A 21,177-nucleotide genomic window follows, 5' to 3' on the forward strand; every position below is an offset into this window, starting at 1 on the left:
CTCATCACACATCTGCAGAACTGAGCTTTAAATGAGAGCTGGCTTTAAATGTGCACATGCTCCGTGGGGCGCGAATGGGAGGCTGGCTTGTTTATGACCCCAATTCAAGGTCAGGTTATTTTTTGTCGCTGTGGGAGAAATATTTGCATGATATTTAACACCGTCTTGGATAATTAGAATAAAACTCAACTTTCAATCTCTCTATTTTCCAGTGGAGCACAGAAAAATGCTAATGTAGCCTAGTCTTCACCCAGCTACTGTGGACCGCAAGATGGATGATTGGACGTCGTTCAGTTTTATCCATCCTTGCCTGCTTCTCATTCTACTCATTTTGTTTATGTTGTGCAAATTGAGATGAGAGAGAGAGAGAGAAAGTTGGAGAAAATCCCCAGAGTGGGTTTCGTCAAACACTGTGGTCGTGTTGCATGCGGATATTCAACTAATGAGATTCCAATAGGATCAGTGCTCCTGCTAATCTCTTTGTGAGAAGTCAAATCAAACAACATAAATCTCATCCACCAACACTGTACCATCAGATGTGGTTCCTGCAGCGAAAGCCCTCCCAGAGCACACACCAATTATGGGCTACTGCATTCTTTGCCACTATAACATTGAAGGGGCTGTAAGTATATATATCTACAACCTGCGAATAAATGTTGTAGCTCCTGAAACACATCGTCCTTCTCTTTACTTCCTGAACAATTTCTTTATTTTTAGAACATGAAGTAACTCTTATCTTGGGAGGCCAACTGTTTTCTTGCCAGTATCAAGAAAATAATCAAAATGTCCCAAACTGCAATATTAAAGCAGCACACAATCCTAAACACAAGCAGCATTCTGCATTATCACAACTCATTTCTCCCATATTTGGATAACGCCATGTTGAAGCCAAAAGGAGAAGAAGAGCTTAAGGTGCAAACCAATCAATAGAGATTATAATAAATACCACAGTGTTTATTGTACAGACTCCTTGTGTGCTCACCTTATCCTCAAGACACCCTGAGGATCACTTAAGATTCATAACTCCCCCTGTTCACCTGAATCCCTTCACTGCATCAACCTCCATTCATTGGCTGAACATGCAATCCTGCAGTTCAGTCTGACCGAATTACTCAAAGACGACATTTTAGAGGTGAAACATCTATTTGACCTTTTTAACGAAATCAGTGCGAGCGAGGAAATAAATCTTAATTCGCTGAAAATCGCCAAGGATCTTGTAAGTGCCGAGAGAGTCGATCCATCATCAGTCAAACAGCTCCCGGCAGAGTTACGAGGCAACATCACAGATTAAAGTCTTGTCTGGCTTGTTTATCGGACAAGCCACAAATCCCCACTCAACTGTCCACATCCACAGACAAGACAAAACCTTTTTTGGAAAGAGCCAAGCTTTCTTCTCCTCTGTTGATGCTGCTACTGTGAGCTGAAGCATGTGAAGTTAAATACTCTCAGATCTAATGATGAATAAAAAGCCTTTAGTACAGTGCTAGACTTGTCACACTCCTTTTTTTCAAGAGGACATTTATTTCTGGATTTCTGGAAAGAAACAACCACTAAGATAAACACCTCAAGACGATCACTCTAAATGCTCGTTCAGGATGTGATGCTTGACAAAGTGTCTTCAACAGGCACAGCGCTATGGAAAAGTGAAATTATTTTCAGCTTGAAGCAGCAACAGTGAAGGATTCTCTGAAAAAGAGCAGCAGCTGTCAATATGGCGACCAAAAAGATAAATGCAATGGACTCCATGTCTTTCTCTTCGTCTATTACCATTGTCTTCATTCAAAACAGTTTACAGGAGACATAATGCTTTTAGCCATGTAAGTGCGATGGCTTTAAGTGAACTCTGCGCTTCATCCGCTCGCCTCTCCAGCCCTGTGGGACATCTGAGAACTCTGTATCATTGCGGTGCGATGCAGTGGCTGAATAACACAGGTTACTTCCTCACTGTTACCCGCTCTACTCATACACTCCTGGGACGAGAGTGAGAGAAGCTCTACATGATGTGACCCATATTTACTTGCAGCAGCAAGAGCGAGAGGTGGAGCAGCAGAGCGCTAGGTGGAGTATAAGAGGCAGATAGAGGAGACATATACAGCTTTATGCATTTGGATAAATGTGTGTGTGTTATGTCTCTCTATGTATGTATCTATCTATCTACATATGCATGTTTCCACAACATCCTCCTAAAACTAAGTAAGTGGCATGGCTAGGGAGAGTGATGGTCCTTGGTACACACTAGAATATTTCAACAGCTACTGGACGGATTGCCACGAAGTTTTGGGCGGCCATTCAGGGTCCTCAGAAGAAAATCTTTATTGTGGTGATCCCTTGGATTTTTCCTTTAAAGAGGTTTTAAATGAAAACTGTGGGAAGAATTTCAAGAATTGTTGCATGGGTCATTGACGTGACACCTATATTTTCTGTCCGACTGCATTTTCTTCTGTTAAAAAAAGGTTTAAATACATAAAGAAATACCATATATATGTAGTACCTGTCCCGTATATGTACACACTTTAAATTTTCAAAAACCATTAGTTATTTAAATGTTTCTGTCAAAATATCATGTGGTGCAACGTCCGGCCATGACTGCTGTTGTGAAAACTTCTTTGAAATTACTCAAAATCTATTCAAATTTATTTTCTGCCATATTTGGCATGATTTCCAAAGTCTTTTGTAATCCTGTACAAAATTGCAAAGCATTTGCATTTATATTTCCATCATAGTATACAAACAAACTTTGTCCGATGATGTCCATTTTATGAAATATCATGTGGTGCGACCACCAAGAAAGGACCAATTTGGGACTTTGATGTTGAAATCCATTCAAAGACAGGAAGTTGCATCATAAACCATTTTGCCAATGACCCATGGAAGCAGCAACAGGTTTGTAACTCTCTCTCAAATTTGGAAAAAAATTACCTTTTTCACAGCTGGTATGTAGTTGCCACATTTGGATATCGTGTGGTATGACCTCAAAAAAACTATTATAGTTATATATAGTTATTTCTAAAAATATATATTTTGATTATAAATTTCATAGTGACCTTTTGTGCTGACCTAGTTTGTTTTCTTTAGGTGGCCAATTCTGTGGCTGTAAATTTTGACTGAACTAGAAAAATATCATGTGGTGCGACCAAATGTGGTGCGACCATTGCAGAGTGTTTTACATGATAGATATATGTCCTAGATCGGGGGTTTTGGGGCTTTTTTAAATTCAATTAATGATTTATATACATAAAGTACTTTATTTAGTGACTAGTGATTTATGTTACTAATGACTTTATATTATTGAGAAATTGTAAAAAAAAATGTAAGCATATTAAGGAAATTAATTCATTTTAAGATAAATTACGGTCGCACCACATGACATTTTTTAAGGCCACGGACAATTCATCTAGATGAAAAAACACTAAAATCAAATAATTTGATATTTGTATATGATTTTATGTGTACACAACATTCCTAATGTTTGAATAATTATAATAGATATTCTTTTTTTTTGTATTTTAAAATTGGCCTGTTGAAAATCCTTATACGTCATTGACCCGCATACATTCATGTCTCTCCCAGGATGAATTGGTAAGACTATTTAGTCCTAAGTACTTTTTGTGCTACAAGTTGTACTTTATATGAAGTGCTAACTGGTAAATTTTAGCACTAAACTAACATGGTTAACATGGTAAACATTTTACCTGCTTAACATAAACGTGTTAGCATTGTGACGCACACGGAAATCAGTTGTGTTGTCTTAGTCCGTTTGAGGTTGTGATTAGGTAGTGGTTCTTGGACGAGCAGTTTGCCAGTTCAGACATCATAAAGTACCGGCTGGGGCGACACAGCTATTATCAGGGTCTCCTCCATCTTGGCTCACTTTCAAAACTATGGTTAAAGACAGCCAAGAGGGGTCGACCACACAAACGTTGTTGTGTGGTGGATCAGTTGAGACAGTGCTGGCCAAAGACAACCAAAGTTGAACTCCATGTGAAGCCATGCTTTACCACAGGAAGCTAACATTTCTACCTCCTCGCCACTTCAATGTTTACGTATGTGAGTCCTAGGCTTATATCTTTCAATGAATTTTGGGCAATAAACCAATCAGGGTACCATCTTGCATTCCCTTTGAAGGCCAGCTGCACTTGATGGATTGCTATTACAAGGGTGGTTTTGCTTCTGCAAACAAAATGTTTCACTTTGCACACAAGCAGAACACCTATTTGTGCAAAAAGCAGACTGTACACTCGTTGTGCACCTGCCTATGAAGGTCGTCATGTCTATCCTGATACAGATGGGTGCTATTGCTTTTTACACAATAGGTGCTTGAAGGAAAAAGTATGACTATGTCATTCTGAAACAAGCAAAGGTCACGCTTGGTGCCACTTTGCACTGGGTGTTACAAAGGGCCCTTAGTGTTTTTACTAAATAGCTGGCAACAGTCCACAACACAAACAGATGTGCTGGACTCAGCATGTGTGTGTTAACCAGGTGTTGAATTAAATTCACTTACAGCATCTCCTGCTACACAGAAATTGAACTTGAGAGTGCGACAGGCTCCGATTTTAGATTCAACTGATCTGCATTCTGCATGATGGTGAGCATCACCCGTTGTTCTTACTTTCTCTGATCGACCTCCACCCATGCTGCATTTAATAAAATATTTTTTGTAGAATACTGTAAATGCTAATACTAAACGTCTTTCAAGCATCAGAACACTCTTGTATGTTTATTGTTCCCATAGGAGTCCAATTCATCCAGCTTAATGCCCATTTCACATTTTTCTACTGATGGTCCAACACTTTCAAAACCACTGGATCTATCGATCTATCTATCTATCTATCTATCTATCTATCTATCTATCTATCTATCTATCTATCTATCTATCTAATTGCAGACGGAGACAGACAGAGTCAAGACAGAAAGGGTGGGAGTGAAAAGGGTGAAGAGAGAGAGAGGGAGAGGGGGAATAAATCCTCACTGCTGCAGTATTAATTCTTAATTGGAATGAGATGCTGTTCTTCAGCGTAGCGATTCTGCTTCATTTATCTTACATGAAGAGACCTAGGGCAGAGGGCTATGTAGTTGTTTCAGAGCACTCAGCAGAAAAATCGGGGGAGAGACGAAGGAGGAGGAGGAGGAGGAGGAGGAGGAGGAGGAGGAGGAGAACGCAGAAGCTATACCCTACTTGAAATAACCCAATTCATCATAAAATTCACACATACACACGCACATACGCCGCCCAGATTTATAGACCCCCGTTCCTAATTGGTAAATACAGCTCGGATCCGCCGTTGCGATTGGCCAGAAATCCCCCCGCTGTGTGCCCTGAAGATGAGTGGACCATCTGGCCATGTTTCTCCCTCCAGAGCAGCCTGATTGCAGAGCCTGGAGGTGGGCCCAGATGACTGTGGTCTCAAGTTAAGCATCAGCTGTACTTAACAGCAGCGGGTTAAAGGTTAAGAATGAAGAACCAAGAACATGATTAATTTAGAAAAAAGAAAGAGAAACTGTTCATTCCATTGCAGGAACTGAGCAGGAACAGGAACCACACCTTCATTCCTCCATGTAACACTGAGCATGCAGTGCTTCTACAGTTGAGAGCTGCTACAGTATTGTCGGTGGACTCTAAAGGTTGCTAGCTTAAGATAGGATTATCGTCAAATCTGCCTTTCACAAAAATTAAATAAGTATTTTCACTATTCACTTGAAAGCCTGCGTGGAAAGATGTTGTTGCCTGCTGCATGAGAACAGCAAATGGTACCTTGATGTTTTGATGGTGCTCAGGACTATTTAAAGCTATAGACAACCTCAGCTATAACTTAACTGGAATTAATTTAGTCAAAGTCTCACTTCACATCCCAGCTTAGCATCAACCACATTCTTTTTCAAACTAATGATCTAACATCAAAGGCAACAAGGGGTGTAATCTTAAATTAAGTGCAGGCGGATATCCACCAGATCTAAATTATACTGGAAATGAATTACCGGAAATTAGAAATGAACTTACATGGAATATGAGTAATCGTATCTGCTATTAATTCAAACTTGGCAACTAAACATGAACTAGGTGTTCTGGTTGACTGAAGCAATAACATGCGATTTCTCATTTATCCCTGCAATGATCTGAAGATATATGCATACATATATCATGCAGTCCCAGTGTGGACAACACCTCGCACAGCTTTTAACACCCTGCCTTTACATCGATGCAATCGCCAACACTGTCAAATTATATAACAGAGAGAATAAAGCAGGGGGTGGAAGGGGAGGGGGTCTGAAGTGTCTCAGTGTGGACGAGCCCGAAGTTGTCTCCCATCCACATCCTGTCACTACACGTTTCCAACCAGGGGGACGGTTACTTACGTGTACTGCTGTGGGAACGTGAGAGCCTCCGCTCCAGGCCACGATGCGCTGAATCCCGCCAGGAGGATGTGGACAGATACCAAGCAGGCGATGCTGCAACACCTTGTGCCTATCGCCATTTTCCATTAAAGAAAAATCTCGTTGCGGGTGTTTTTTTTCTTTCTTTCTTCCGATGCGTGGATGAGGCTGTCACCGGGGGGAGCTGCGGAGGGAGGGTGGGTGGTGCTGTTGAAGGTCCGGGCTCAGTTTCCTCTCGAGTTCATGTCGCTTGTCTTTTGTCAAGTGGACGCGGAGGAGGAGGAGGAGGAAGAGGAGGAGGAGGAGGATGAAGAGGAGGATTCAGGCATGGGAGGCATCGCGGACGGTGGGAGATGCTCGAATGCAGCTGCCAAGACACTGCGGAGTCTCTGCTCCTGCTCCCACATGCACCAAGAACACCACAACACCAAGTACACCACAACACCAAGTACACCACAACACCAGCTCACAGGCCGGCGCGTCCCCGACAGCTCGCTCTCTCTCTCTCTCTCTCTCTCTCTCTCTCTCTCTCTTCACCAGCAGCCCGCGGATGATTCCAGGCGCGTTCACGCTCGCCAGGCAACAGAGGAGCAGCAGAAGAATCTAGTTTGGTTTTTATTTATCTCTGCAGAGCCACGTGGGATTTGTCACCCGCATACATTTGAATTTTTAATTAAAGGGATAGTTCACCCAAAAATGAAAATGCACTCATTAACTGCTCACCACCATGCCGATGGAGGGGTGGGTGAAGGGTTCGAGTCCACAAGACACTTTGGGAGTTTCAGGGGTAAAAAGCGTTGCAGCCAAATCTAATTAAATTGAAGTAAATGGTGAACGATTCTTCAAACGTTAAAAAAACAACAGAAAAAAACACAAATGCCTCCATACTGTTCCAGTGGTGTCATCCAAGTGTTCGTAAGCCCCAATGTTCAAATTCGAACTCGAAACAAGGTCATTTACACCAGGTATTAGCCTAAATGTCCGCTGTGATCCACGCATGAATGCAGCTCTGCAGGAGGATAACAGACGACATTTAGGCTAAAAACATGGGTTGAACGCAGCTAAATTAAGAAACTGTTAAACAACAACTTCTCTTCCCCCAAGGCTGCATCACCACCCAGGCCCCAACACACAGGGGCTCTACAGGTCCCATGTTTCACCTGGGTTTGGATATTTAATTATCATGTTGCTCATAATTTGAAAATGATAAGCTTATGAAATACAACTCTTATGGGGAAACCTGGACATAACGTGTAATAGTCCCCCGGTGTCCCTAATCCGAAGAAGGCAACAGCACAGGGACAAAGATTGTTACACAAAACAGCAGCTTTATTCATATTAAGCAATAACCAAAACAACAAAAATGCAAAAGGTGATAGTTCTAATATAATGTATTATTATATTTATAATGTTATTTTGTTAAAGAACAATCCATTAGTTCCCTTTTCTTATCTTTGCGGATTGATATCTGCTTGAAGTTGGTGCCCCTGCTCACATTTCAAAAGCCTCTGAGAAAAGATAGATGCCTATGAGGTTCAGCACAGGCCCAGGGGCCCAAGGGATCAACAGGGCCCTTTGTTAGGGCCCTTGTTTTAAGTGACTATTAATGATCATTATTTGAAAGTCACAGAGGTCAATAAAATATGAGTTTCCTTAAAACTTTCTGTCCTACTTATCCTGAACTAAATAATTTTGAAATGTCAACCAAATCCAAAATATTCATCTCTGTTTGCATTTTTGCATTTCAGGATGCAGCATTTTCTATAGTATCTGTGAGTATAGCGCTCTTTTGTTGCAGCTTGCAATGGACCTTTTGGTTGGTTTGGTGAATTTGATGTAATTCGCACCACTAGAATGCAGTTGGCGTACCTGTACATTTATTCTATTAACAAATGAATAATGTGATCACAGTGGAAAAGTCACAGAGTAGAGTATAAGTAGTAAAACAGTATAAAGTAGACAGCATGCATCCATTTTGAGTTTGCTTTCGATGAAAACCATTCTACCGGGACGCAAAAGCACAAATAAAAGAAGCTGCACTCAAATGGGAAAATACAAATTAAATTGAGTGGTTGTGAGAGACCTCCAGAAAGGACAACAAAACATAAAATCATAAGACACTCATTATAATTATCCTTGGTAAATTTAATTGCAGTGAGATTGGTCTACATCACATCTGATGTTGCACACATTGTTCCCATTAGTGGATTTGGGACACAGCATAGGCTGTTTGGTGTTTGGAGCGTGTGGGTGCTGATTACCCTGCACCTGGTCTAAATAAGGAAAGGGATGTGCACCGAACCTTTCTGCATTATTTTATGTAAATATAGTTTGGGTTAAATCATTTAAAGAGATTTACATAATTTACAGAGATAAGAAGTCACATATGTGTTTTATTTTTAAATAAGTCACGCATGGGGCTTTACAACCAGCTCTGCACCCTGATAACTTAAGTCATTGTCGGTCAAACAACAGAAAACTTCCCAGATTGGATTATTAAAGATAAAATATTTACATATGATGACAATAATAGAAGAAATCTCCATCACCAACAACAGTCTTTAATCAACAGGAACTGTCTATGACAAACATGAGACTTTTACAGCTTTAGATTTTCAGGTTATGACCTCAACTAAAGTTAATTTGCATTTGTCTTTCTGTCTGTTAGTACGATTATGCAAAAACTTCCAGACAGATTGATACAAAACTTGGTGGAAGGGTGGGGTATGGGTCAGGGAAGAACCCATTAAGCTTTTGTGCGGATCCAGATCAGGGGGTTGATCCAGGAGTTTTTTCAACAGTAACGTTGACTGCAGATAATTAATGGCTCTTGATGATAAAAAAATAAAATAAAATCATGCACATTAAAGGGACTGATATTTATTGAGTTTGAGCAACTTGATGCAGATCCAAATAAAAATCTGGATCTAGTGAATTTAAATGAAGTCTTGTCGGGGGACCGTTGGGCTTTGGCGGCGGTTTGTGTTCTCTGAGTGCCACTCTAGTTTGTAGATACAATCAAAAATAAACAATACTGTGATCATTGAACAGTAATGTTGGACAGACTACAATTAATTTCCACTTAAACAAGAATCATGTGAAAGTTACAGGAAGTTGTGGCTCCAATCACCAATTCATCATACACTGCAGCATCAGGGGATATTAACAGTTCAAGTCCATAAAAGCATGAAAACCACAGAACTGATAAGAGATTAATAGCTCACAAGTATAAGAGGCACAACTCAATCCACTAATTGCAACATGTCAATATATGAGCTGTAACTTTGTGCACTGTATTATGATAATAATAGTCATCCTGGAGATGACAGCAGGGTGTGTGGGGTGACTGCAGGAATCAGGTTAACTGTCCCTGCATGGGCCCACCCCCCACCATAGGTGTCTTTGACTGACACTCGTATCCCCACCTCACCCCGTCTACATTCTGTCCCTGCATCTGATCCTGACCTCTGAGCAAGGGAGACAGCGTCTGAGGGAGCGACTGTCGAGGCTTTTTTATTTCCTAATAAATAACATGCCAATAAATGACTGCCCTCAATGCAGAAAGACTTGGCTGCAGTGTCCCAGTGAAGGTGCGTTGCTGTCATGTCAAGCTTTCCCGAAATAGTGGAAGAGGGATCTTTTCTCGCACAAAAATCTTTTACAGCACCAACAGTGTGTGTTTCTGCACCCAGGCGCTCAGATGCTCGACAGCTGACCCGACAGGATGACTGCACCTATCCCTGCCCCCTCTGGGAGGAAGGATGTGGGTTCTGCTTTTAGTCGCCTCTCTGACGGCCCCATGTGCTAATACTGCTGTCATGTCCTGCGGAGAGAGAAGACTAATTACTGACTGCTCAGTCTTCCTGCCAGTCCCCCTCGGAGAGCCATACACTGTTAATTGGACGACAAATCCAGAGGGAGCTGAACTGTGGATGCGGCCGACCTTTACCTCGTGTAAACAGCATTACAAATCATAAGAAGTTGTTTATTTCTCTCATTGCTCCTTCATTTCACAACATCCGTGTTCAGGGAATATTCTCCATTTTCTTTATAAGTTAAGGCGAGTTCTCATGAATAAATGTAACTTGTTGTTTAGGGGATTTTCTATGAAAACACAATTTTAGCTTAGCAGATTTCTTTCTTTGCCTTGTTCTGATGGGTTTTAAAATGATATATATGCTGAAATGCTACATATACTGTAAGACGATAAAACACAGATATGCTACCAGCTCTGTGAAATTGCACTTTTGCTTGATGATTTGTGCAAAGTAAATGGTAATGTCGACTGCGCACAAGGACGATGCTAACTTAGCAGAGTTTTGAGGTATATATACAAATGACGGTGTTGTGCAAATTCAAATTGAGGCCTGATGATGGTGAGAGATGAAAGGTCAGAGGACAACCACAGTGGTTACAATTCAAGATCTCACTTCAGTTTGAGAAGCTCTTCCAATGGGCTTGTGGTCTTAACTTACTTTTGTTCTTTATACAATGGCATTCTTGTAACCCCTATTTTATTTGATTCTTTTAATTTATTTTTGCATCTTGTGATAAATGTTCACTTGACATTTAAACCTTTTTTTTTAATTGCTTTTATTTATTCTGTTTTGTTAAGCATTTTTGTAACTCTATTTTGAAAAGCAATATATATAAATATAATTTATTATTATAAGACAATGTCTATGATGACAAGCCATTCAGTCGTTTGACACTAATATTTTACTAAACCACAAACATCAGCCTCATGGTGGCGCTAAAGGAAAGTCAGGGGATCCTCAAAGCAACAAAGATTCATCCTCAGGGATCATGTATATTATCTGTATGAATATAACAACAATGCCTCCCATTGCTGTTGATATATTTCAGTCTGGAACAAAGTGATGGACTGATTGACTGTGAACGAGCAGTGTGTGGCAAAAAAACAAACGTTTTATTTTGTATTTAGCCTCATTGGTTCCTTTGGGACACTGTGTACAATATTAATCTTTAATTCCATCTAGGTCACTGTTAACAGCTGAGTTGAGTTCATAATGAAACTCACTGTGGTGTGTAGGCGGGACAATGGGAACCAGATGAGGTGCACTTAATGATAAATTGAAGGCCACAGAGATGGGTAATGTGTTTTAAATGTTGAGGATATTTTTACTGATGTAGTTTTGGTAGATTTCATTACATGTGTTTGGAGCAGATGTTTGGTTCGAGGCTAAAATGTCTTTGGTGTAATGTTCCTCCACAGCTCTAATCCTCATCACACATCAGCCTGAGTCATACATATCACAATAAAGAGAATATGACACTGAGAATGACGAACAAATATATTTATTAAATAAAATTCTATCTCTGTTGTCATCATTTTAAAATCAAGCTAAATTTATAACGTGGCAGTTAACCAACCTTTATTCCAAGAGTGTATCAATCAAAGTTATCTTCACATTTAGTCAGCTGATGCTTTCTAATGGAAAATATGGTTCAATCGACCTGTGATATATCTTTAAGACTGCATTCACACAGGTACACTCAATCAACAACCCTGTCCAATAATGTTGATAAAAAATCCTGAGAAACAAAAAAAAACAAAAAATCATAATTAAAACAACAGTACCAAAGGCTAAGTGCTCAGTGTGGCTTAAGGATATTATTCTTTGGTAATCTCTGCAGATTCTTCAAGTTAAATATTCAGATCATGAGTGAAATGTGTTTGAGAGAAGATTAACGGACGAGGTCTCGTCTAAGCCTCGTCAGGGAATGCGGGGACGCTGGCGAGAGTTGGGATGAGCTTCTCGTAAATGCTGATGCCTTTCAGGAAGACCTGCTCGTTCAGATACTCGTTGTGATCGTGCAGCAGGATTGGCGTCCGGTTCATGGGGGAAAAGCCGATAGCAGGGATACCCACCTAGATTAATGAAAAAGCAAATTAATTGACAATTGCAGAAGGTGCACTCTCATTGTTCCTGCTTTTAACTCATCCAGTCCTTAAACTCACCGCTCGGATGAATCTGCTATCTGTGGCAGCTGGAAATATCTCTTTTTCCAGAGTCATGTTCCTACAGAGGAGATATGAACATGAGACTTAACTAAAAACCAGGACAGACTCACTGCAGACAAATAGTAAGTTATGATTTTATCATCTGCAGCTATCTGGTTAAACCTTTCCAAAAAATATCCTTAAATTGCTACAACATACATGTGTGTAAGATACTGTATGAACAGAGAGACCTACACATTTACAGCAGGAAACATAGATGATAGAGGAAAAATTTGCTTTTCCTCAGATGCTGAGACCACTAATTGTAACCACAGTGGATAAAAAAGCTCTTTCTGAATAAGAGAAGAAGATTCTGAGAGCTGTGTGAACATTTGCAGCTAAGGTGTGAAGACTCATGGAGTGAATATATCAAAAAGGATGTGTGGGCAAAAATAGAGGGTACAAAAAATATATAAATCTTTGATGAAAATGATACTCTTCAGAAATCTGAGCACATCTACTCTAAACAGATGTCCAAGTTTTGTTGGTCTCATGACAAAATTACTATATAGGGCTAAAAATTAACAATTAAATTAAGGTGTGTCCATGTAGAATTTTCTTCCTGAGCACCATGTTTGCAGTTATTTCAGATGAGGAAAGAGCGTATGTGGCTGCATAAAACATTCCGTCTAATCTAAGAAACTGCTCTAAGTACTAGCTGAAAATAGGAACTTTAAAAAAAAAAAATGCTAGTGTCGTCACCTTTGCCTATTTTCATGCATCTAATTAAATGGGGAGGGACCTGTCACCCTGGTAACCAAGAAAATGAAGGAAAAGCGTGTTCTGGTCCTTTCTGGCCATGTGTTTTTTTTCTCGAGCTGTCTATGCGAGAGAGAAAAGCCCATTCATAGGAGCAGATCTGCCAGACACTGAATGTTGCCGGTGAGTGCTGTTCTTTTATCAGTGTACTCTTTAAAAGCATCAACACAACAATACAACTCCTCCATGGCCGTTAGTGCAGTGATGAGCTCATCTTTTTTTATATATATTTTTGGGGCATTTAACCTTTATTGACAGGACAGTGCAAGTTTGAAATGGGGAGAGAGGGTGGGGAGGACCTGCAGCAAGGTGCCGGGTCAGAACATAACCTGTGGCCGCTCCAGTAAGACTCAAGCCTCCGTATGCAGGTATCAAGGTATGTACCATCAAGTGAGCTAGTAGTATGTAAGTATGAGGGCCAACATCCCTCGGTCGGTGCTTCTGGTGAGATTAATAGTGATAAAAAGAGCAAATGGACTATGCAAGTCTATAATATAAAGATGGTGGTCATATGTTGTCAAGATATTGTTGTCATGGAAACAAAACCCACACACAGCGCTTTTCTGATGTAGTGCTCAGGTGAGGCACTCCCCAAGAGAAAAACACTACATGGACACACACACACACCTTCTGATGCAGTGGTAGATGGAAATGGGGCAAAGATCAAGGTTAAAGTTAACACAATATTCTGAAGCTTTCTCTTTTTAATGGACTCTGTAAACAGAAAGGTATTGCATCTGAATCTGCATCCATGACATGAAAAAGGAAAGGGTGAAAACAGAAGCAGCGTATGAGTTGAGTGCACAGTGTACTCACATGGCCTTGCAGGTAGCACTGAATGTGCTCCACCAAGGGTCATTCTCCTTTGTGGATGTGAGATTCTGGTTCATATGTTTCTGCAAAGAAAGGCTGCTCATTAGTTTATTTGACAGCAGGAACAAAACAACAGAAGTTAAAACAACAGTCTCAGACCATGTGCACCAACCTGAGCAAACTTGTAAGTGACATCTTCTCCTGCTTCCTTGCACCACTGTTTGATTTGTCCTTCAAACTCCTGACAGAATAATATATCAGAAGTTGGTTTAGACACTGACCTGGAGGACATTTAAAACCATCACCTCGGCCTGTGTGATGTTATGAGCAACACAAGGTCAATCTGCACGTACACACCTGTAGATTTACTGTGGGGGGTATCCTTAGGTCAAAGCTGACGTCCATTTCAGCTGGGATGACGTTGTAGGCCACGCCTCCTTTGACCATGGTCATATTAACCGTGGTGACGTCACCGAGTGTGAAACATTCACTGGTATTCAGCCTGAATTTCACACACAAAGTAGTCACAAACTTACCAACTTATAACCACTTCAATTACATTAAGCACCAAATCATAACATACATTATCTCAAGGCACTTTACATAGAACCTCAAACATTTCCACAAAGTCTGATGCTGTTATTAACCAAAAACTAATAACTTTGTATATTATTAAAACTGTGTAACACAAACCTACATAAATGTAATGTTTCACTTCATTATTAGAGTAATTTTCACAGTAAATGAGCGTAGGTGACAGATTAATGCTCCAACAGGGTATTCCATAAATCAGGGCTTCTTAGGTTCATACATTTATAGCTGAGGAACCTCATTGCAAAATTGTCTCATGAAAGCATTACTGCAGGAGGAACCCGACAATAAACAGACACAAAAACCTTTGAAATCACCTCTCGCTCTGCTTTAGTCAGTCAAAACTCAGATTTACAGCCCTTGTGAACTGCATATTAACTATAACCACTATATGAATAGACGCAGAGAGGGACAATTCATACTGAGGCAACTGATAAAGCTGCATATGAGGGAAGAAATTAAACTCAAAAGCATGGTCATGGTGAGAAAATCTATCATGCCATATACAAGATGTAAAGTCATCCATATTACAATGTATAACACTGTATATGGTGTATATGTACTGTTTACTCACCTTTGTTTCTCTTTCTCTCTGAAGTCCAGGAAGGAGTTTATCACTTGTCGCTACAAAGACAAAGACGCATGGACATTGGCACAGTTCTCCTCACACTTTGACAACAACGATTCAAGGGATTTTAAGTAAAGCAGCACTGTATAACTTCTGCTGAGCAGCAGCGCCCCCTGCAGCCACTTGTAGTAATTCATTCTGTTGGGCTCAAAATCTTAGTGGGTAAACGGTTTTAAGTCTTTTGCAGTGATCTATAGTTTGGCATTACTCTTGAACTGGCTGGGCCTGATTCCAGCAGTTTAAGCCAATGACTGTCAGTCAGTTAAGCACTTCTCACAGCAAATACCCACTCACTGAAGTTACATAGTGCAAGAACAGGGGTTCAGGGCACTGAGTGGGAATAACAGAGGCACTATTCTCCCCATTAAAAGGTCAGTGTACCATCAAAATAATGTTAAAGTTCTTCTGCTTCTTAGTTCAGCTTATTGGCGGGTGGCAAACAACGTCAAGGTGCATTATCGCCACCTACTGTATCTCCTATTACCCTACATGATAAATGTGATCAGCTAGAATGTTCAAATTATTATTTTAAGGGTTAAATAACTGCATAATGTTGTTTGAATTGGTGACATGATCCTGACACTTACCAGCTTCTCAGCTGCTGTGTTCTCCACAAACCTGGACCCATGGCCTGGACTACCTGGGCAGTGGACTGTGATCCCTGGAAAGAAAAACGGACTTCATCATCCTTCACAGTTTTAACCAGAACTAGGTATACATGTCAAATCCTTGAGTTTGATCAGATGTGTACTGGATGTCTTGCATTGTGTAGATTTTATACTTACACCAGGGGTTTCTTTCGCCATAAAACACAGTGAACGCCTCGCCAGGATTAGCCAGACCTACAGAACACATGCACATTAACAAAAAACACTTGAAGAGAACTCTAAAAGCACAAAGTGTGAGGAAAATGAACGATTTTCATAATGTATGATTTACAACAAAACCAGATCAGTGATCATGAACCTAAAAAACAAAAGCTTGAATTTAGCAACAAATTTGCACTGAACGTTTATACGACAGTGAAATTGTGGCAAAGGAAGCCACAATATGACGTGAAATAATTATAAATTTCACCTGCACTTCCCTGTATCAGGGTCACTTACCAAGACACAAAAGGGAAGCAAGGGAATACATGCTTTGAAAAGTTTATTTGTGGTCACATAGCTGGTTATGTAGCATAAAGTACAAGTGTTGTTGCTGTGGTTACCTGTGGTTAACTGACACCAGATTCAACTTACTAAATGACTGATTAACTTTCATTGTTCAGGTTTTTAATTAGTTACTTTTGAAAAATGTTGCAGTTACTTATTTACCTTCATCGAGGGCAAAGCCAATGTTCAATTTCTTGAACTCAGGATGCTTCACGAATGTTTCCATTCCCTTGTGACCTCCAACTTCTTCATCTAAAAAACACATTTTATTTGACAATGTAATATTTCTATAACTGAACAAGTGTGAACTTTTGAAGATCTTCTTAAGCATAGTGGGGCAGTGCAGTAGAGCTTTCCTGGCAATAATGTAAAGTCACTGAACTCAATGATACAGTTACACCAAACTGGCACAGTGCTTAAAGTGGGTTTTCCCACCAACTCCAGTGGGTACAATGGAGTTCACCAGCAGCTTGTTCGCTGATAAAAGTCTAAATTGGAATAAATATATTTGTTTCACCTCTGTGTGCAGCATTACCTTTCCCAAGATGTGGGACTATTATACAGAAGCTGCACAATTCTTTTATTTATCAACCGGAGGAGGACAAAATATCTAATATCTTACCAGGAACAAACATTAAGTGGACAGTTCGCATCAGTTTGCGTCCCTCTGCCTTCAGTCTTCTGACTGCCTGGATGTATCTACAGAGAGCAGAAGCAGACACAGCAGAGTTGTAACAAAGATTTAAAAAAAAGAGATGTGAAGTCTGAAGTAACATTGTGCAGGTCGGGTGAGTGCATGTAAAAACTGGTGATTCACATTCAACATTATTTCAAGTGAAGATCACAAAACACACTAGAGCACAAATCCTGTTTACTAAAACAAGTTATCAAGGCAGTTAATACCCACTGTATAGTTACACATTTCATGTCCTGTGATCCCCGGGCATAAATGTTGCCCTCTGCATCTCTGAAAGCACTGAAAGCATCGTATTTCCAATGTTCCTGGAGAAGAGATTGATATCAAATCTATTTTTTGCATGTCTATTACAGGTGACAACAGGATTTCAACGCCATTAGCAGAGATGGATTTAATACCTGGAAAACAGGTACAACATCCGTGTGGGAATTCAGCAAGATGGATTTCAAGCTCGGGTTTGTCCCTTCCCATGTCATGATGCTCACGACTCTGCCTGGAAAAATCTAAAAGGGACACAGATGGAACACTTATTTCCTTTTCCTTTCATAAGACGAATTCAACATTTCTGCTCTGTACTTGAACATCTGTTTGCTTCATGGGTTAAAGTACCATCAATGACACACACCTCAATCTTTTTCATGGGTAGCTCGAGCTCATCCGCTATTCTGTCCAGGAAACGAAGAGCAGCATCTATCAATGAAGACACAGATTAAAAAACAGTCTGTTTAAAAACCAGGTACAGAGTAAAACATCTCAGATTATTAGATAGTGATAACCCAAGTTGTTCTTCGTTGTGATGTTACCGGACTCACCAAACAAGGATAGAAAACCAAGGAATCAAAGTGTCTCCATCCATTTTTCAGCCTCTTATTTCAGTCACTGTGTGGATTATGTCGACAGAATATCTTAAATGTCCTTTTCTCAGTCACTCTTCCTATTGTTCCCATATCAACTTGGGGATGTGCCCCCAACATTTCCATGGGGCTACTGCAGGGTCCCTCCCAAGCTGATCATCATGCCTGGCACAACTATAAGAGCACATACCTCTGCCAAGGTTATCGTTCAATCTCAAGTTAAAAAGGAAATCCTGGATCTATGCCTAAATTTAATGGATTCTTCCTCAGGTCATGTCCCACCCCTCCACAAACTTTAATGGACTGAATGACAGGCAGATTGCAATGAAAACGTAGCCTCCTTGGCAGAGGAAAAAAAGCGGTCATCCAGAGAGGAAGCCTTAAATCACTATGGCTGGGGTCCTCGGAGGTCATCCTGAGTGAGGGCTGCCTTTCTGCTGACAAAACCCTCACCTCAACCACCACTTTCTGCAGACTAGTTCTTTCTGCCAGTAAAGTTTACGACCACCGGCGGGGGTCAAAGGGCCACAAGGTTTGAAGTGAGAGTCTTGCTCAGCAGTTTTACTTTCTTTCCTCAGATCACAGACCTGGCGCATAAACGGGAAGCACTTAATGTGTAACTGATGCAGATAAGAGGCTGGACTTTGTTTAATGTTAAGATATTGAATGATGAAACAGATCTTTGTCCCAGCAGCCATTTTAACATGATATAGTAAACACAGGGTTTAGTATTATTTGTATTTATTTATTATTAATGATAAACAAATTAATGATAAACAAAACTATTTCATGTCAGAATGGCTGCTGTGCAAAATGCTGTGCAAAAATGTGCCTTTTTGCCTGTGGATTTTGATACCTCTGCCTGTTGTGTACCAGTCCCTGTGTACCGAACATTCTCCTTGTAAGACAGTGTTTTTATTTGTTGCCCGATCCTATAACCAAAAGTTATATCAAAATAAAAATATTTCACGTCAGTCAATAGCAATAAAAGATAAGCAGGATAAATGTCACAGTATTGTATTTAGTACGTTTATTTTTTTGCTGAGGTGGAACAATTATGTGTTTGCAAAATGCATCAGAAACATATATACTGAACTTTTGCTGTATTGCTATTAATGGCAAATATACTGCGATCATTTTTGATATTGTTTAATTACCCTGCCCTAAAACACAGTATTTTGTATTAATTTATGTTTCTATATATTCCTTCACCCAAGTACTGCATGCTACTTATGTGATGTCTTCTGCTGCTGTAACATTGCAAATTCCCCCATTGCGGGACTAATAAAGGATTTCTTAATCTTTATCTTAATCACATCAAGTTGAATTTTCTAAATCCCCACATGGACGCAGACATTTAAATCTCAGTGACCCAAACATCCATTTTACTGTCGGACGTGTGTCTCACCATAGTCGGGCTGTGGGTGCACAGTTTTGAGGCGGAGGTAGTCTCTGAACAGACCCACAGAAGGGTCCTCTCCCCCGGGGGACCTCCGTCCTCCTCCTCCGATACCCGGACCATCTTTGTCAGGCAGCATGGTGTGGTTTATCCGTTCCTCTGAGGACCAGGGGGGACAAAGGTGTTCAGAAAAACAACACACTGCGCCGTTATAAATAAAACAGTCAAACACACTAACACCAGCGGGACATTGTGACAAATACACAATAACGTGTTGTCTTTTAAAACCGTTGCTTTTGTTGTTATAGCGTCGTTGAAATAAAAATATTAAAAATCTTTTCAGGTGTTCAACGGTAAATCCAGCTCCTGGAGAACCGCGTCAGGCTACACCAGTAAGCTAGCGGTTTCTATCTGTGACTACGTCTTTCTGTCGTTAGCTCCTCTACAAGCTACAGCTAACGGAGCAGTGTTAGCTACAGGGAGCGAACACACAACAAACAACAGCTTTACCTGATTTATTTCAGCCGCAGTTACTCCTAACGGTACTCACCTCGTGTGGAAGTGTCAGGTGACGGAGGAATCTGAGTCTCCGGGGTTCGAACCAGCCGCACCTCAATTTGGAGTGCGCGCGTATTCAGGCCTTTAAGGTAAAGGATGAGCGAGGACTTTGGCAAATGTAGCGTCAATGGACACTCTTCTTCTTCTTCTTGTTTAATGGCGGGTGACCACTAACGTTAAATGTGCATTACCGCCACCTACTATGCTGGAGTGTGGGTCAGATTGTTTGGTCTGCTGAAATACATGCATTTAAAAACAAAACAAAAAAACAACATCAAATAAATACAATTTTAAAATCCAACCCAGTTTCTTTAAAAAAAAAAGTCCTTCTCCAATATTAAACAAATTCTTCAGGTTTAACTCTTCCACCTCATTCGTGTGTCTTGACTCTCTACCTCTCCTCTGGTTCACCATCTTGACAGCATCTCCACATGTGATTTTGTTTTGTACCCTGACCTGTTGAATCTCCACCTCCCTCTTCATTACCTCACACCCTCCATATGCTACACTATGGTTCCCTCCACAGTTACAACATTCTGGTTGTATCCCCTTTCCCACACTGCTCATACTCATGATCCTCACCACATCTAGCACATCTTCTTTTTCCTTTACATGTCATAGCAATATGACCAAATCTTTGACATTTAAAGCATCTTGTTGGTTTTGGTATATATTCCCTCACTGTGTATGTCCTGTATCCCAGCACTACTCTCTCTGGAAGAGTCTCTTCCCCAAATTCCAGCAATATGCTTTCACTATCCCTCTTCACTCCTTCTCTGGAGGCCTGTAACCTCTGTGCATCCTTCAATTTCTATGGACACCTCAACTGGTATTGCCCAAATCACTCCCTTATTCCACCTGCTTCCCTTCTCCACTCGGCATTGCACATTGCATCACTTTCCCACCTCCTTCATCCTACATGCTGTTTCTCTCCGTTCTTCATTCTTGCAAATGATCATCAATCATTTTTACTACATAAATTAAAAGTAGCTTAAAAGAATCTTGTCTTTGATATTTGAGGGGCTGTAAAAAGACATAGCCCGATAATTCCAAGCAATGGCTGCTATCTCTGTCTTCAAGACAACTATGACTTCAACCATACTCAATATCAGACATGTTTACAGTACCTTGTTATGCCTGTGTGACGTTCTCTATCATGGTCCGCTGCTTTTAGCATGAACTTCACTCGAGTCAGGTTTATATGGAGCAGATGGACTTTATTCTGCAAAACTGCAAATATTGCAGAACACACAACAGGTATTAATCTCCGCTCGAACTAAAAAAAAAGAGTTTCATATTAATACATAAATGTTACATACACTAC

At 40.4% G+C, this 21,177-nt stretch overlaps 2 protein-coding genes across 6 annotated transcripts in view; both read right to left on the bottom strand.

Annotated features, from left to right (window-relative positions):
- LOC117761137 (voltage-dependent calcium channel subunit alpha-2/delta-2-like) overlaps window positions 1–10,710 on the bottom strand; it is a 38,492-nt gene extending 27,782 nt beyond the window's left edge. The window contains exon 1 of one of the 3 annotated variants that reach the window (XM_034584794.1): window positions 10,114–10,710. Coding sequence is in view for 2 of the 3 variants with exons in the window: in XM_034584792.1 (XP_034440683.1) it covers window positions 6,358–6,476 (119 nt within the window). In the remaining variant the exon portion in view is untranslated. Of the gene's footprint in view, window positions 1–6,357; window positions 6,957–10,113 lie in introns of those variants that run through there. The other 2 variants (XM_034584792.1, XM_034584793.1) reach the window with 2 other exon arrangements.
- Window positions 10,711–12,059: 1,349 nt separating this feature from the next.
- Window positions 12,060–21,083, bottom strand: LOC117761139 (aminoacylase-1-like). Of its 3 annotated transcripts, XM_034584797.1 has the most exons (16): window positions 20,981–21,083; window positions 19,846–20,087; window positions 19,305–19,454; window positions 17,668–17,732; window positions 17,441–17,545; window positions 17,253–17,347; window positions 16,968–17,044; window positions 16,508–16,597; window positions 15,977–16,033; window positions 15,779–15,852; window positions 15,138–15,187; window positions 14,330–14,474; window positions 14,145–14,213; window positions 13,976–14,055; window positions 12,359–12,419; window positions 12,060–12,268 (listed from the first exon to the last, which is right to left on the bottom strand). In XM_034584797.1, exons 3-16 carry the CDS (start codon window positions 19,432–19,434, stop codon window positions 12,104–12,106), a joined length of 1,263 nt encoding a protein of 420 aa, XP_034440688.1. In that variant the 5' UTR covers window positions 19,435–19,454; window positions 19,846–20,087; window positions 20,981–21,083; the 3' UTR covers window positions 12,060–12,103. The 3 variants fall into 3 exon arrangements, with proteins under 3 accessions (XP_034440688.1, XP_034440689.1, XP_034440690.1); XM_034584798.1 differs by lacking the exon at window positions 20,981–21,083 and having other exon boundaries at window positions 19,305–19,462; window positions 19,846–19,982; XM_034584799.1 differs by lacking the exon at window positions 20,981–21,083 and having other exon boundaries at window positions 19,806–19,982.
- Window positions 21,084–21,177: the final 94 nt, after the last annotated feature.

The sequence above is a fragment of the Hippoglossus hippoglossus genome, chromosome 5 (genome assembly GCF_009819705.1).
Source record: "Hippoglossus hippoglossus isolate fHipHip1 chromosome 5, fHipHip1.pri, whole genome shotgun sequence".
NCBI classification, from domain to species: Eukaryota; Metazoa; Chordata; class Actinopteri; order Pleuronectiformes; family Pleuronectidae; genus Hippoglossus; species Hippoglossus hippoglossus.

What these genes read in the sequence shown, in the direction of transcription:
- LOC117761139 (XM_034584797.1), bottom strand. Translation starts at nt 19,434, where the DNA reads ATGCTGCCTGACAAAGATGGTCCGGGTATCGGAGGAGGAGGACGGAGG. An exon ending in TGGCGAAAGAAACCCCTGGT is followed by an intron (nt 15,853 to 15,976) that starts GTAAGTATAAAA and finishes TTTTCTTTCCAG; the next exon opens with GGATCACAGTCCACTGCCCA. An exon ending in ATAGCAGATTCATCCGAGCG is followed by an intron (nt 12,269 to 12,358) that starts GTGAGTTTAAGG and finishes TCATTAATCTAG; the next exon opens with GTGGGTATCCCTGCTATCGG.